This window comes from Lampris incognitus, chromosome 5, assembly GCF_029633865.1.
Source record: "Lampris incognitus isolate fLamInc1 chromosome 5, fLamInc1.hap2, whole genome shotgun sequence".
NCBI lineage: Eukaryota > Metazoa > Chordata > Actinopteri > Lampriformes > Lampridae > Lampris > Lampris incognitus.
In genome coordinates, this window is record NC_079215.1 from 49,039,202 (window position 1) to 49,054,080 (window position 14,879).

General features: G+C 43.8%; 1 protein-coding gene across 1 annotated transcript in view; it reads left to right on the top strand.

Moving 5' to 3' along the window:
* Nucleotides 1-343: 343 nt before the first annotated feature.
* Nucleotides 344-14,879, top strand: part of LOC130113217 (phospholipid phosphatase-related protein type 5-like) — a 76,553-nt gene continuing 62,017 nt past the window's right edge. The window contains exon 1 of the mRNA XM_056280773.1: nucleotides 344-454. Within this exon, the coding sequence (XP_056136748.1) occupies nucleotides 344-454 (111 nt within the window). The remainder of the gene's footprint in view (nucleotides 455-14,879) is intronic.

Genomic DNA, 14,879 nt, shown 5'->3' on the forward strand with positions numbered 1-14,879 from the left:
AGTGTAAATGCAGACAGTTGATGGTACAAATGGAAATAAAGAGTAATTATTACACGATAAGGTCCTTCATATTTGACTAGAGGCAAATCACAACAAAACTGTTCAATACATAAAAAATTATGATATGATCTACTCCCATGTTCTACTTAGAGCAGTTCTACATTTCCATTTCACATTCACTGAAGCTCTGTGATGGACTGGCAGCCTGTCCAGTGTGTCTCCCTGCCTGCCACCCAATGACTGCTGGGATAGGCTCCAGCATCCTGCGACCTGAATTCGAATAAGCGGCTTGGATAATGGATGGATGGATGGATTCACTGAAGCTTGGCTTTTGATGTTACAGATGGCTGAGAGTCGGCTATCAGGACAGAGGCAAGCTATGAGGGACCTGCCGGGGGACAGAGGCCTGCAGAAGACCAGCACCTACATAGTTCCCTGCTTCCTCTTCGTGGAGGTGAGTGTTGGAATGGGTTGCTATTTAAGAAAGCGTGGTATAATAATTTGTGGTTTTGCTCACAAAGTTTGACTAAATTTGAACACTTCTGTTGGAACCATTGAGTCCTAGTTCTTTTGAAGCCTGAATCATCAACCATTTGAGATACTGATCTGACTGGATCTGACTGGAATGTATATCTCTATCTCAAGCTCTCGGCAGAGGCTGTCAAGTTTTTATGCTGGTTTTTAAACATTATGCTGAGTAAGCCACTCAGAGTGGCATTAAATAGTGATTTGAAGTGATGAGGATCATGTTTGTATACTAAATATGAAAGCCGGGGTGCGGGGTGGGGTGGGGTTGAGGGGGGGGGTCATTCACAGTAATGTGATGAAAAGTGAAAGCAATTAACATCCTATGCTACATTTTCTCTTGGCATATTTCATTTATTCCTTTTCTGTTCTTGTATGTTTTTCATGTCTGTGATTTGTTTTTGTTTATTTGTTTGTAAGGGACAAGTACAGAGAACATGGACAGTTGCAGAAGCAGTGTCCGATGTACTGTACACATGTATATAGCCGAAGCTAATATTCCAACACCAGTCCCTTGATGGGCATTGATAGTTCAACCAATCATTAAAATTACACAGTACAGTTTAAAATCAGTGCACATAGTAATAAAACAAAAACAACAACCAGCCATGACAACACACGAACACAAAACATTTATAGCATGAACTCAGGTACACAAATAATGACAAGTTGGTGTCATGATTACAGTTGTGGCCAAGTTTTAACCAGGACTTGACTGTTGTGGAAAACGTTTTACAATCCCAAATCTGCTTTAAACTGGCAGGTAGGGAATTCCAGACGGTTGTGCCTTTAATTGAGAAGGCAATTTGTGCAAAAAAGCCGGTCTTACAGTGTCTAATTCTACAGTTTGCCTTTTAATATGTCAGCAATGAAGCATGCCAGTGAAGCGTGCTGTTGTTTTCTGTTCAGCTGTTTTTGAAACATAACATTAGTTGATTAGACAATATGGTTATTAATTACAACTGCATTATGGAAAGAAAGAAAGGATGTACCTCTAGGGCATTGTTGCCACAAATGCCATCTCGAGTGACCTTTTTGCGGCAATTTCCTTGGGTCCTTTCCTCTGCTCTTCTTGCTCTTCCCATGCTTCGCCCCCTCTCCCCTTCATCCCTACATGACCTACTGGAGCGCTCATGGCCTCCACTGCATTTTCTAATTAATTGGCCTAATTAACGGTGGAAACCCAATTAGCCTGCTCCACCACTAACATGCTCAAAGCCTGTAGGTCCTCTGAGTTATAGCAACATAAGCAGAATCTGCCATGTTAAACCAGGATTAGACTACATAGTATTTTTGTCTTTCACGATGGCCACCATGTCAGATTAGGCCATCATAGAGACTGCCAACACTACAAGTATGACCCTGACCAATGCTGCCTTTCACGATCTTGCGCAAGTTCGTAGATCGTCGGCGAGGAGGGTCAAGAAATTGTTAATCATGGCTCCAGAAACGCTATGTGCGATGCTGGCGGTCTTGTGTTGTGAAAAGGAAAAAGAAAAGAAAGAGAAAAAAATGATCGTGGACGCTGTTGTGGCTGGTGCTACTGGGGAATGATAACTTAGCATAGCTTAGAGAAAAGATCTGGTGTTGGATTGCGCCTCTCGCTCAGAATTATCAGTTATTAATCATTTTATTTGGTTCATTTTGATGCACACAGGGGGTGGCATGGTGGCTTGGTGATCAACATTGTTGCTTCACAGAAAGAAGGTCCTGATTTTGATTTCAGCACATCTGTCTGGATTCTATATGTCCTTCCTGTGTTTGTGTGGCTTTCCTTCCACAATCCGAAGTTGTGCATGTTTGGTTAACTGGAGAGTCTAAATTGCCCATAAGTGAGAATAGGGAGTGTGTACTATGATGGACTGGTGACCTGCCCAGTGTGTCTCCCTGCCTTCTGCACAGTGCTTGCTGCAATAGCCTCCTGCTCCTCATGACCCTGAGTTGAATTAAGTGGGTTATAGATCATGAACAGATGGATCTTACAGACTTCCACACGTTTCAGTCATGCACTCTTTTTCTATGTCTCCATTGTCCAATATATCTGAGGTATCACACCATACCTGTACTGTATGTCAACCTTACAGAATTTTTCTTTCATCCTACAATCATGTGCTCATTCACAGCCTTCAGAGAGTTTGCGACAGTCCTTGTGTTGCTCTTAATGGTGAATCCACACATAAATCCAGACCGCTCCTACTCAGCAGTATTCCTCTTTAATACACCTGTGATAATGCTCCATCAGGTTATTCACTGGTATAAATATCCAAAAGTCCCTTAAGGTTTTGGGGTTTTTTATGTTTGCTTGTTTTGTTTTGGTTTTTTTGTCATTTTTGTTGTTGTGGGTTTTTTTGTGGTGTTTTTTGCTTCTGTTTTCTTGCATTGCATTGCAGTAATTCCTCGCTCTCTACTTCCTCTCGAGGACCTTTTCATAGCAATTTCTGAGTTTTCTAGTATTTTGCAGTGCATCCTGTAATAGCTCCAAGCTTATTTCTGTCTGAAGTGCTCCCTCCCGTCTCCAGTTGTTCTGTTTGGCTGTCCCTTGAGCAGTGCCCGGTCGCTCTCTTGATAGAGATCCTCTGCATCATCCCCCTAAACGATTCATTCCCTTGTGTAATTACATCTCATTGTGCCATGGATCCTTCCTTTATTCTCTTTTACTTTTAAAACCCCATCTCCTCCTTCTCAAACCCTCCTCTTTCTTTCTAAAGACCCCCTACTCTCTTTCCTCTCCTCAGCACTTCTCTCCATATTTCCTCTTGGGCATCACTCTTAGCCTCTTTTCTATCATTCTCCATGCCTTCGGATTTTCGCATCCCCTCTCTCTCGCTCTCTCTCTCCTAGGCTTTGGCCCAATGATGCACTAGTGGCCTCATAATGCTGATGGTGGCCTGCCTTCATTTGCAACATAAATGTCATGCTTATGACACAAGTAGTTCGAAACATGATTTTTTTTATGCTTCAAATGGAACAATCCTCATGGAGGGTATTGGGGTTTCTGGCTGTTTACAGTCAATGATGCCAACACTCTCTCTCTCTCCGTGTTGTTGTTTGCCCCATTTTTTACGTTCAACTTTATTTTCTTTGTCATTTTCAAGAGTCACATCTGTTATCTTGAAACCTTCAAGGGACTGATGGCAGGAAAATTGAATTCGCATACCACAATTTTGATCACTGTATGTACACCTGAATGAATGTGCACTGCAGTATTTTGATAAAAGGGCATTTTTATATCCAGTTCCCCACATCCACTGTGTTCATACCGATCAGCTTGCTGTAGTAGAGCTCCTCCCGCAGGGCAGCGAGGCCTTTGTTGATACATTAGCATCTCATTACACTTTTCTTTTCAATTCAAATACCCAATCGTATTCCTCTTCCTCTCCCTCCCCTGGGATGTTGCTTCCGCTGTCAGTGCTGCCTCTCTCTTTTTTCCTCCGTCCATCTCACTGTCTCTGTCCCTCTATCTCTCCCCTACTTGCCTCTTCCCCCTTTTTCATTTTCTGTTTGTCTAATTCTGTGTGCTTTGCCAAGATCTTGGTCCCGTTCTCATTACCGCCCTCACTCCATCCTTTTCCATTCCGTCCTGGTGTCTATCTAGCATATTAATCTTTGATTTACTTTGATTATCATGTCTCTCGCTCTTCCTTTCCGTTACCCCCCCCTCCCATATTTTCTCTCTTCCATTGCTCCCTCTGTGCTCTCCCTCCTCTCTCTCTTAGGCTGGGGGAATGGGTGAATATTCTCTCAGATTCAATAACGAGAACGAATATTAGCTTCCTCTATAAAGGAGAAAGAGTGAACACAATTGCACTTTTCATGGCAGTGGTTGGAAACAGTCTCTCTCTCTGTCTTTCTCTCTCTCTCTCTCTCTCTCTCTCTCTCTCTCTCTCTCTCTCTCTCTCTCTCTCTCTCTCTCTCTCTCTCTCTCTCTCTCTCACACACACACACACACACACACACAAGACAATCAACTGATGCCAGCATTGCCGCTCCCATGCTGTGAAGCTGAAGCTGGCGAGTCTAGTCTTTTGGGGGGGCCCCAAGCACGGCCCCAAATGGCCTGTTTTATAAAGTCAGTTTGATGAAGCCGATTCCTGACTATAGCGCCAGAGACATATCTACCCAGTTGCTTCATTACACAATTTTCATTGTCATGTCTTTTTACTCGCTGATTCACCCTGCTACCAGCTCCTGAATTACTTCTGCAGAGTTGAATTGCTCCATTAGAGTAAATGTTTCCCCAATACAGAGCAATGCGGCAAAGCCTCCGTGGCACTTAAGGGAGTGCAAGAAAACGTTTCATGTCGGGTCTTTCAACAAGATGCTTTGCCATGGAGTGTGCTATTGATTCTGAATGTTTGACATTTAGGTGACATGCTTAATGCATAATGCATTGCCATGTTTTGCTGGGGGGGGGGTTATTTTCTATATGAATAAACAGATGTAAATTGTCTCTGCGGCTCCGCCCATCTCGCTATCTCAGACATGCAAACCACACATGCGCTCACACGCAAACACACGTTCGCATGCTTGTACACGCACGTACAGACAATTACATATACTGACAAGCACTATCCAGGCCCTTATGGAAGATAGTCTCAGTCACAGCCCGTTCTCACATTGTTTTCTTCTCATTATCTCTCCGAGACTATGAATAGCACCTGCCACTCAGTGTGCTACACAGCGCTATACACTAGATTGATATACGAAACACTTGTTAGCCGGCTGGCTCCCACCCGCTATTTTTTCAGGGAAAGAAGGGACGTGTAGCCTCCAGCAGGTCATCGCGTCCGTGTATGGAATAAATGCAAAGTAAGTGATGTGTTCTGGATCTAATACTGTGGCCAAACTGTCTGCTTCATAAGAAAATATGACGTCCATGTCAACTCGAAGAATCCTGGCTCAAACTGCGGGTGCAAGCCATTATTTTATCCCTTTTACCTGGCAATTACTGCACTGCATTGGAACTTTTCCTGGCTGATTGCTATTCAGTACTGTTGGCCAATGTTCACCTGAATAAGCCTGTCAGTTAAGGGTCTACAAATGAGGATATTTACTATTCAAAGAAGCTGACACTCATGCTGACAAAATGACTGCCAGCAGGGGAGTAACATTTATTACGAAAGTTGCTGTATGTACTGCTTTGGGCATGGAAAGTAGCTGTCGCAGGAGAGGCTTGGTTTGGGCATTGATGTATGTAGAGACAGGAGGAGTCCAGCTGGTCAGTGAAACACACTTGTGCCTAATTCATTAGAGAGCAAGCTGTGGACTGTGCCGTAAAGCTGGAGAGACAGAAACCGTATTGTGAACTGTTATTTAAACCCACCTGAAAGGGGAAAATAATTGCTCAACACAGGTTGATTTGCTTTAAAAAAAAAAAAACACTGAACTCAATACTGGGCTTCATGATTTTCCACTCGCTGTGTTTGAAATAAACTCCACACGGTACACCATGCAGGATGCTGACTTCACCTGGTATTCTCATTTAAGTGTCCGAGTCAGAATCTCACTAGAGTGGCAGTATGTAAGGTATGATGGTCTTGCACATACTATAGCGTAGCTGCCGGATCATCAGTAGTGAGACGAGTAATAGAGGATTCCCAATCGACTGAACGATGCCGTAAATCAGAGTCACAGACATGCTTAGAGACCATCTATGGATTTAGGTAAGACATGAATAGGAATGTTTTTAGGCTTTTCTTGAAGTAAATAAGTCAGTCTGTCACCTTGAAGGAAGATAGGTGTTCGTTCTATTTCAGGGCCAGGTGAGAGAAAGGTCTGGCCTCAGCACTCCCCTTTTTTGAATTCAGAATAAACAGTAGTCTCCCAGGGGTTGAACAAAGAATGCGAGCAGAAGCGTTCATGTTAATACAGCTTTGCAGGTAAGTTGGTGCAGTCCTTTGAACTGCCCTGAGACCCAGCAGCAAGGTGGTGGAACGTTTATGTGGGCAACAACCGGAAGCTAATGTAAGAATACAAAGAGAGGTGCAATGCGTGCATATTGAGGCAGGTTGAAAATCCAGCGTGGATTCTTTACAGTTGCTGAATTGTTTCAGCAGGCAGACCAGCGAGAAATGCAGTCTACCTGAGAATTAACTGGAAATAACTGCTCAGATAAGCATGGTTGTGTCTTCCAGATGTTGATTAGAGCGACATCCACGATATGTGGTCGTAAGATGAATTCACCCAGTTGCTGATGACAATTTATAGTTGTAAGACCCTATAAATGAATTCAGCCACTGAGATTTTCCTCCGGGAGATCATGGACGGGGCCTTGATACTAGTGGTGGTGGGGCGGTTGAGGGGCAAACGAGATAGACTGCAGTGACAGCCAACAGATCTGTCAGTTAAGATATTCAATTACTATCAGCAAGCTGGCCATTGGCTGACAGAAAAGCCTGCATATCTAACTAAGAGTGATCACTAGATAATAACAGATAGGCAGAGACCACTTTTAAACTTGACGGATTTGGATTGAGTATGTAATTCTATAAGAGAAAGGAGGAGAGGTGGTTTGGTTTGATGAGATGCATGTCATTTACACTTGGTTTTAAAATGCTCTCTGGAGGTATTTGGCTCTAGCTGGTCTCCTTGCGGGCGGCATGGTGGTACAATGGTTAGCATGATCGCCTCACAGCAAGAAGGTCCTGGGTAGTCCAACCTCGGGGGTCATCCCGGGTCGTCCTCTGTGTGGAGTTTGCATGTTCTCCCCATGTCTGCGTGGGTTTCCTACGGGTGCTCCGGTTTCCTCCCACAGTCCAAATACATGTAGGTCAGGCGAATCGGCCATTCTATATTGCCCCTACGTATGAATGTGTGTGTGTGTGTGTGTGTATGTCAGTCCTGTGTGATGGCCTGGCGGCCTGTCCAGGGTGTCTCCCCGCCTGCCACCCAATGACTGCTGGGATAGGCTCCAGCATCCCCACAACCCTGAGAGCAGGATAAGCGGTTTAGATAATGGATGGATAAATGATCACCTTGCTGCCTCCTCATGGTTTCCATTTGCCTGTGGAATACTCAGGTAGTTGTAACTGTCCTGTATGTCTGCTATCCTGTGATCTGGTAATTCAACCCCTTCAGCGCTCACCAACTTTCCTCTTTTTGCCACCATTTGACCGCACATGTCCAGTCAGAATGATATCCTGATGTCATCGCTGTATATCCTGGTGAGGTGGATCAGTGAGTCAATGTCTCGCTCATTCCTGGCATAATGTCATCATTGTACAGGAAGTGGCTGATGGTAACTCCACTTCTGAACCTGTATCCATATCCACTCTTTGTGATGATCTGACTGAGGGGGTTTAGGCCTATGCAGAACAGCAGTGGGGACAGTGCATCACCTTCGTGATGCACCTATGCAAGCATTTGGTGGTTACCTGCGTGATTGTCTTTGATTTGGCCTCTAGTGTTGTTTTCCACTGTTGCACTGAGTTCTTGGTGAAGGCTATTAGTGTCCTGTTGGCTGCAAAAACTGTTTAAAAACTGTTTAAACTACAGGGTATATATATGTAGCGCCTCCAGTGCAAACTAGGGGTAGCAGTAAAGGCACTAACATCTAACTAGATTCGGTGAGGGGTTTGCCTTGACTAACTCACAAGAGGAGTTGAGGTGTAGTTGAACAGTTGACAATTTCATTGCCTCACAACAGCAAAATATACACAACGCTGACTTTTACATAAAAGAATTGAAATAAAACAAAGTAGAGCTCTTTAAAGTAAATAAAATAATAAACCAAAGAAAACCTCATTCAAATCACAACCCTCAATGAGTGTTAGCAGTTTGAGATGAAAGAAAAATTCAGTTCCTTGTCCTTCAGTGTATGTGTTGGTCCAAGAGTTCGGTTCCTGATCCGTGAGTGTATTGAATATACTTCAACGATCACTATTTCTACCCTGGTAGAGGAAATAGGCTAGTGTGTATGAGTTCTTATCTGGTGTCTGGATGAATGATTCAGGCTCGTCAGACCTTTCCTGGGACAGATCCTACGGTTGGCCACCGCTTCTGTGATCGTCCGCAGTCTCACTGGGCTGGGCTCGCCATCACAATCTTCCAAATTCTATCTAGTAGTAAAAAAAAACAATCTACACAAATAGTGCACAATAGTAAGTATTTCACTCTGTATCTGTTTCTAACATGAGATCTCATTCATTTCTTTTCATTCAGAACATCTTACAATATGCTTTCCATTAACATGTATATGAATTGCAATAACATTACTTAATCACTACATACATATAATTCTGTTATTCTGTACACAAAATCACTGCAATCACAGTGTAACCTCAACACAAACCATTTAAGTGCGCTAACCACTTAAACCGAATGGTTTTAACGTCAACAGGATAAGTGCCACACACTTATTTTACTGGACTCACTCCTTATTTGTTGAGCACTTTCCCTACTGTTGAGTGTTTCTTTTAACAAAGTTATATATATGTATAGGCGGCACAGTGGCGCAGTGGTTAGCGCGGTCACCTCACAGCAAGAAGGTCCTGGGTTCGAGTCCTGGGATAGCCCAACCTTGGTGCGTCATCCCAATCATCCTCTGTGTGGAGTTTGCATGTTCTCCCCATGACTACGTGGGTTTCCTCCCACAGTCCAAAGACATGTAAGTCAGGTGAATCGGCCATACTAAATTGTCCCTAGGTGTGAATATGTGTGACTGCTGGAATAGGCTCCAGGATCCCCACGACCCTGAGAGCAGGATAAGCGGTTCAGATAATGGATGGACGGGAAAAAATATATACACACACACACACACACACACACACACACACACACACATATATATCCTGTAGTTTAAACAGTTTTAACATATCAATGTCAAAAGTAAATCTAAGCACGCTGTATATACTGTATTGTATTGTATACATGCGTCTTCTTTCATGTCCACCTACCTCATGTATCTAAAGTAAGCTGTTAACATATTTATTCCAGCATCTTTGCACTCTGCACTATTACACTATTGTCATCCTGTTATGTTATTTTTTCTATTATATGCTTTTGATATACATCTACAGTGGTGCTTGAAAGTTTGTGAAGCCTTTAGCATTTTCTATATTTCTGCATAAATATGACCTAAAACGTCATCAGATTTTCACACAAGTCCTAAAAGTAGATAAATAGAACCCAATTAAACAAATGAGACAAAAATATCATACTTGGTCATTTATCTATTGAAGAAAATTATCCAATATTACATATCTGTGAGTTGCAAAAGTATGTGAACCTTTGTTTTCAATATCTGGTGTGGACCCCCCACCCCCTTGTGCAGCAATAACTGCAACTAAACGTTTGTGGTAACTGTTGATCAGCCTTGCATATCGGCTTGGAGGAATTTTAGCCCATTCCTCCATACAGAACAGCTTCAACTCTGGGATGTTGGTGGGTTTCCTCACATGAACTGCTCACTTCAGGTCCTTCCACAACATTTCGGTTGGATTAAGGTCAGGACTTTGACTTGGCCATTCCAAAACATTACCTTTACTCTTCTTTAACCATTCTTTGGTAGAATGATTTGTGTGCTTAGGGTTGTTGTCTTGCTGCATGACCCACATTCTCTTGAGATTCGGTTCACGGACAGATGTTCTGACACTTTCCTTAAGAATTCACTGGTATAATTCAGAATTCATTGTTCCATCAATGATGGCAAGCCATCCTGGCCCAGATGCAGCAAAACAGGCATAAACCATGATACTACCACCACCATGTTTCACAGACGGGATAAGGTTCTTATGCTGGAATGCAGTGTTTTCCTTTCTCCAAACATAACGCTTCTCATTTAAACCAAAAAGTTGTATTTTGGTCTCATCCGTCCACAAAACATTTTTCCAATAGCCTTCTGGCTTGTCCACATGATCTTTAGCAAACTGCAGATGGGCAGCAATGTTCTTTTTGGAGAGCAGTGGCTTTCTCCTTGCAACCCTGCCATGCACACCATTGTTGTTCAGTGTTCTCCTGATGGTGGACTCATGAACATTAACATTAGCCAAATAGAGAGGCCTTTAGTTGCTTAGAGGTTACCCTGGGTTCCTTTGTGACCTGGCTGACTATTACACGCCTTGCTCTTGGAGTGATCTTTGATGGTCGACCACTCCTGGGGAGGGTAACAATGGTCTTGAATTTCCTCCATTTGTACACAATCTGTCTGACTGTGGATTAGTGGAGTCCAAACTCTTTAGAGATGGTTTTGTAACCTTTTCCAGCCTGATGAGCATCAACAACACCTTTCTGAGGTCCTCAGAAATCTCCTTTGTTCTTGCCATGGTACACTTCCACAAACATGTGTTGTGAAGATCAGACTGATAGATCCCTGTTCTTTAAATAAAACAGGGCGCCCACTCACACCTGATTGTCATCCCATTGATTGAAAACACCTGACTCTAATTTCACCTTCAAATTAACTGCTAATCCTAGAGGTTCATATACTTTTGCCACTCACAGATATGTAATATTGGATCCTTTTCCTCAATAAATAAATGACCAAGTATCATATTTTTGTCTCATTTGTTTAACTGGGTTCTCTTTATCTACTTTTAGGACTTGTGTGAAAATCTGATGATGTTTTAGGTCATATTTCTGCAGAAATATAGAAAATTCTACAGGGTTCACAAACTTTCAAGCACCACTGTACCTTGTTGTCTTTGTTTTAGCTGTATGTTTATTCTGTGTAAGCACATGGAGAGCAATGGAAGAACTGGAGTCAAACCCCTTGTATGTGTAGGCCTCCACATACTTGGCCAAATAAACTGATTCCGAGGTTTTTCTACCCAGGGACCTCTATTGTGTGTCGCTGACTACATAAACATGTATGCTTGACTGTGTGATGCAGGGGCCCACTCGCCTGAGGATTTGGGATTTTACACATTTATGTGATTGTGTGTCAGTGTGCATGGTTGCTCTGCACCGTATAGTGGGTATCAATGTGCTATTCATGGAAATGTATTTTACCCTAAGCCCAACACCGAGTGCAAGCAAGCCCTGCCTGTGTTTTCTGCTGTCTTTACAGAGAGGAGGGAGGTAGGAAAAGAGGAGGAAGAAATGTATGGATGAAGAGGCAGGGAGGGAAGCAGTGAAGCAAATCCAGAAAGGCAGATATTAAGTGCATTTCCGTGTGTGTGTGTGAGAGAGAGACAGAGACAGAGAGAGAGAGAGAGAGAGAGAGAGAGAGAGAGAGAGAGAGAGAGAGAGAGAGAGAGAGAGAGAGAGAGAGAGAGAGCCAGAGGAAGAGTGACAGGGCAAAAAAGGAGACGAAACACTGATGAAGAAAGCAAGAGACAAACAGAGATGGAGAGAAAAGGAGACTCAAAGGTGCAGAGAAGACATAGGGAGGAGGGAGACATGAGAGAACTTCAGAAAACTGACAAGGCAAAAAAACAAGTGATTGTGATAAGATACACCCAGTAATCGGAGAGACAAAGGGAGAGGGAGATGAAGGAAGAGCAGAAGGAGGAGAGGGCACGAGTGTGCCCAAAAGACGAATACATGCTGCTTTGATCCTTCTTGTTTCTCCTTCTCATCTCTAAAGCTCTGTCTGCAGTTTCCCCTCTTGCTCACTTTCTCCCATTCGGAGGACAGAAGAAGAGGGATTCATATATCCTTGTGTACTCGTTTCTTTCCTTCCCCTTTTGTTCTTAATCTCCCTCTTTCTCTCTCTCTTGCTCTCGCTACTATATCTGTCTTTTTTTTATTTCCCGATAGCATGTTCTGCCTCTATAGCGTTCGCATGCTGTGATGCACCAAACTCTCATTGTGTTTTTATCTCTGTTTAGCCTCTCTCTCTCTCTCTCTCTCTCTCTCTCTCTCTCTCTCTCTCTCTCTCTCTCTCTCTCTCTCTCTCTCTCCCCCCCCCACTTTCTCTCTTGTTCTCTCGCTCTGTGTCATTATGTCTGATTGCCCCAAAACTTCTTGTTCAGTTTCCCCTCATCTGGGCTCTGCTCTGTTCTGTCCTGTCATTCTGGTCATCTGTCTTGCTCAGTGCATTGCAACACAATCCTGTGACACCAGGTGGCAGTCAAGCATACCCATTTGTTATCCATTAATCCCCTCACTTAAGTGCATACTTCCTATACTTGTACATACAACATTTGAGGAAAGCAGGTCCCTGGAGAAGGAGTGGATGGTGTGTGTGTGTGTGTGTGTGTGTGTGTGTGTGTGTGTGTGTGTGTGTGTGTGTGTGTGTGTGTGTGTGTGTGTGTTCAATTTTGCTGAAAACAAGAACAGACCCAGAAAGGAGCGAGTTACTAGAAAGGCCCAAACCACATCCTCTTCTTCACACCCTTGCCCACATTGCCCCAAAATATGCAGCTCCAGGATCGGCCTCTATGACCACCCGAAGACCCACAAAGACCCAGGAGGAGGTTGGTCATACTCACCGAGGATAATGATGATGATGATGATGATGACGACGATGACGATGATGTTCCATTTTATTGTGATGGTTCAGCAGCAGTCTTCAGATATTGGCTTTTTTTTCTAATCTTCTGCTGGAGAAGTTAAGAGTCAGGTACACCAACGCCTTGTCTGAGAGGGGAACTAACGACAAAGGTCTATTCAGCACAACCATCACCCAATCCATTGCCATAAAAGGGCGATGAGGTGTAAAAGCTTCTTTTATTCTAATTTTCCACAGAGCACTACAAGAGTAATATCTCTACCGTGGGGCTTCCTAAAAGCAATCTGCTGCCTGAGACTAGTTTCAGGAGGCTCTTGATATTTCAAGACGTTTGCTTGGAGATAATTACATTTTTTGTCGGCGTTCTGCAGAGATGAGGCAAGGTTTTGTTTTCGTGTTTATTAATAAGTGGAGGCTGATTATAGAGCGCACTTGTAAAATGAATTCGCTTTTTTTTCCCCACTAAGCCTCGAAAATATGCCAAGGGATGAAATGTTGCGTCGCTTGTTGGGAGGGTGTTATGTTATATCTGCCTCAATAGCAGTTTAAAAATCTACAAATTTGTGTAAGTAATGCAAGCCTAACAAGTTAGCACATTGTGTGTCAAAGTTACTCTACATTTGTACCGTAAAAGGTTACACAGATCAGTGTTAGCAAATTACACTTCCTTATGTTTTTTTTTGGGTGGGGGGGGGTGTTTCCCCCTTTTCTCCCCAATTGTATCCGGCCAATTACCCCACTCTCCCTGCCATCCCGGTCGCTGTTCCACCCCCTCTGCCAATCCTGGGAGGGCTGCACACTACCACATGCCTCCTCTGATACATGTGGAGTCGCCAGCCGCTTCTTTTCACCTGACAGTGAGGAGTTTCGCCAGGGGGACGTAGCACGTGGGAGGATCACGCTATTCCCCTCATTCCTCCTCCCCCCTGAACAGGCGCCCCCGACCGACCAGAGGAGGCGCTAGTGCAGCGACAAGGACACATACCCACATCCGGCTTCCCGCCCGCAGACACGGCCAAATGTGCCTGTAGGGACGCCCAAGCAAGCCGGAGGTAACATGGGGATTTGAACCGGCGATCCCCGTGTTGGTATGAAACGGAATAGACCGCTACGCCAACCGGACGCCACACTTCCCTTGTAAGTGTGCAGCAACACTTGGCATTCAGCTCACGCAGAAAAACAACAACTTTTGCATGTTCTCTCAGTCGCAACCATGTCTGACACTTCCATAATGGATGCATACTGAAATGACATATTTAAGGTTCCTCCCGTGTACTGTTAACTATGCTTTCCTCTCTGCAGGATGCTGTCATTTCAACACCAGCCCCCATTCACACGTTTCCATGCTCTCTAAGCAGATTTGACTTTACAGGTTGACTTTTGTGCCATCTGGCCATTACACACAGGCCGTGGGGGGGGGGGTGCAAGCAGCACTTCTGACAGCTAGCTCAAGTGCTAACACTCATGTACAAGGTCACTGCTGGGCTCCCAGAGACGTTAGGGATACGATGACAAAATGTGAAATGTATTTCTCACTGCCCTCCCCTGGCACTCACATATATGCTATGCGGGACTGTTCTGCAACTAAATGTGAAACTAGTTGAGCTTTTGATAACTGTGGTTTTACGACTGATTTTTTTTCAAAATAAGTGTCATGTTAGCATCTTTAATTGCTCACTAACTTCATACCCTTTGAAGTAACGAGTTATGTGCATGAGAGATTAATTACATGGCCTGGTATATCCTTTTGGTTTGGCAGGGCGGGGGGGTCAGCCAGCGGGTGATCATCATCTTTAATCTCCTCCCTGTTATGAGCTCCATCATAAGAGTCCAGCACCTACATGCACCCTGGCCGAGTTCAAAAGCAAAGTCAGTTCAGGTGTTATTGTATAACAGTCCCAGCTCATTTGTCATGCTCATAGTCAGTAATGAAAAGGCAAAGTGGCCGCATAAAACTTAACAC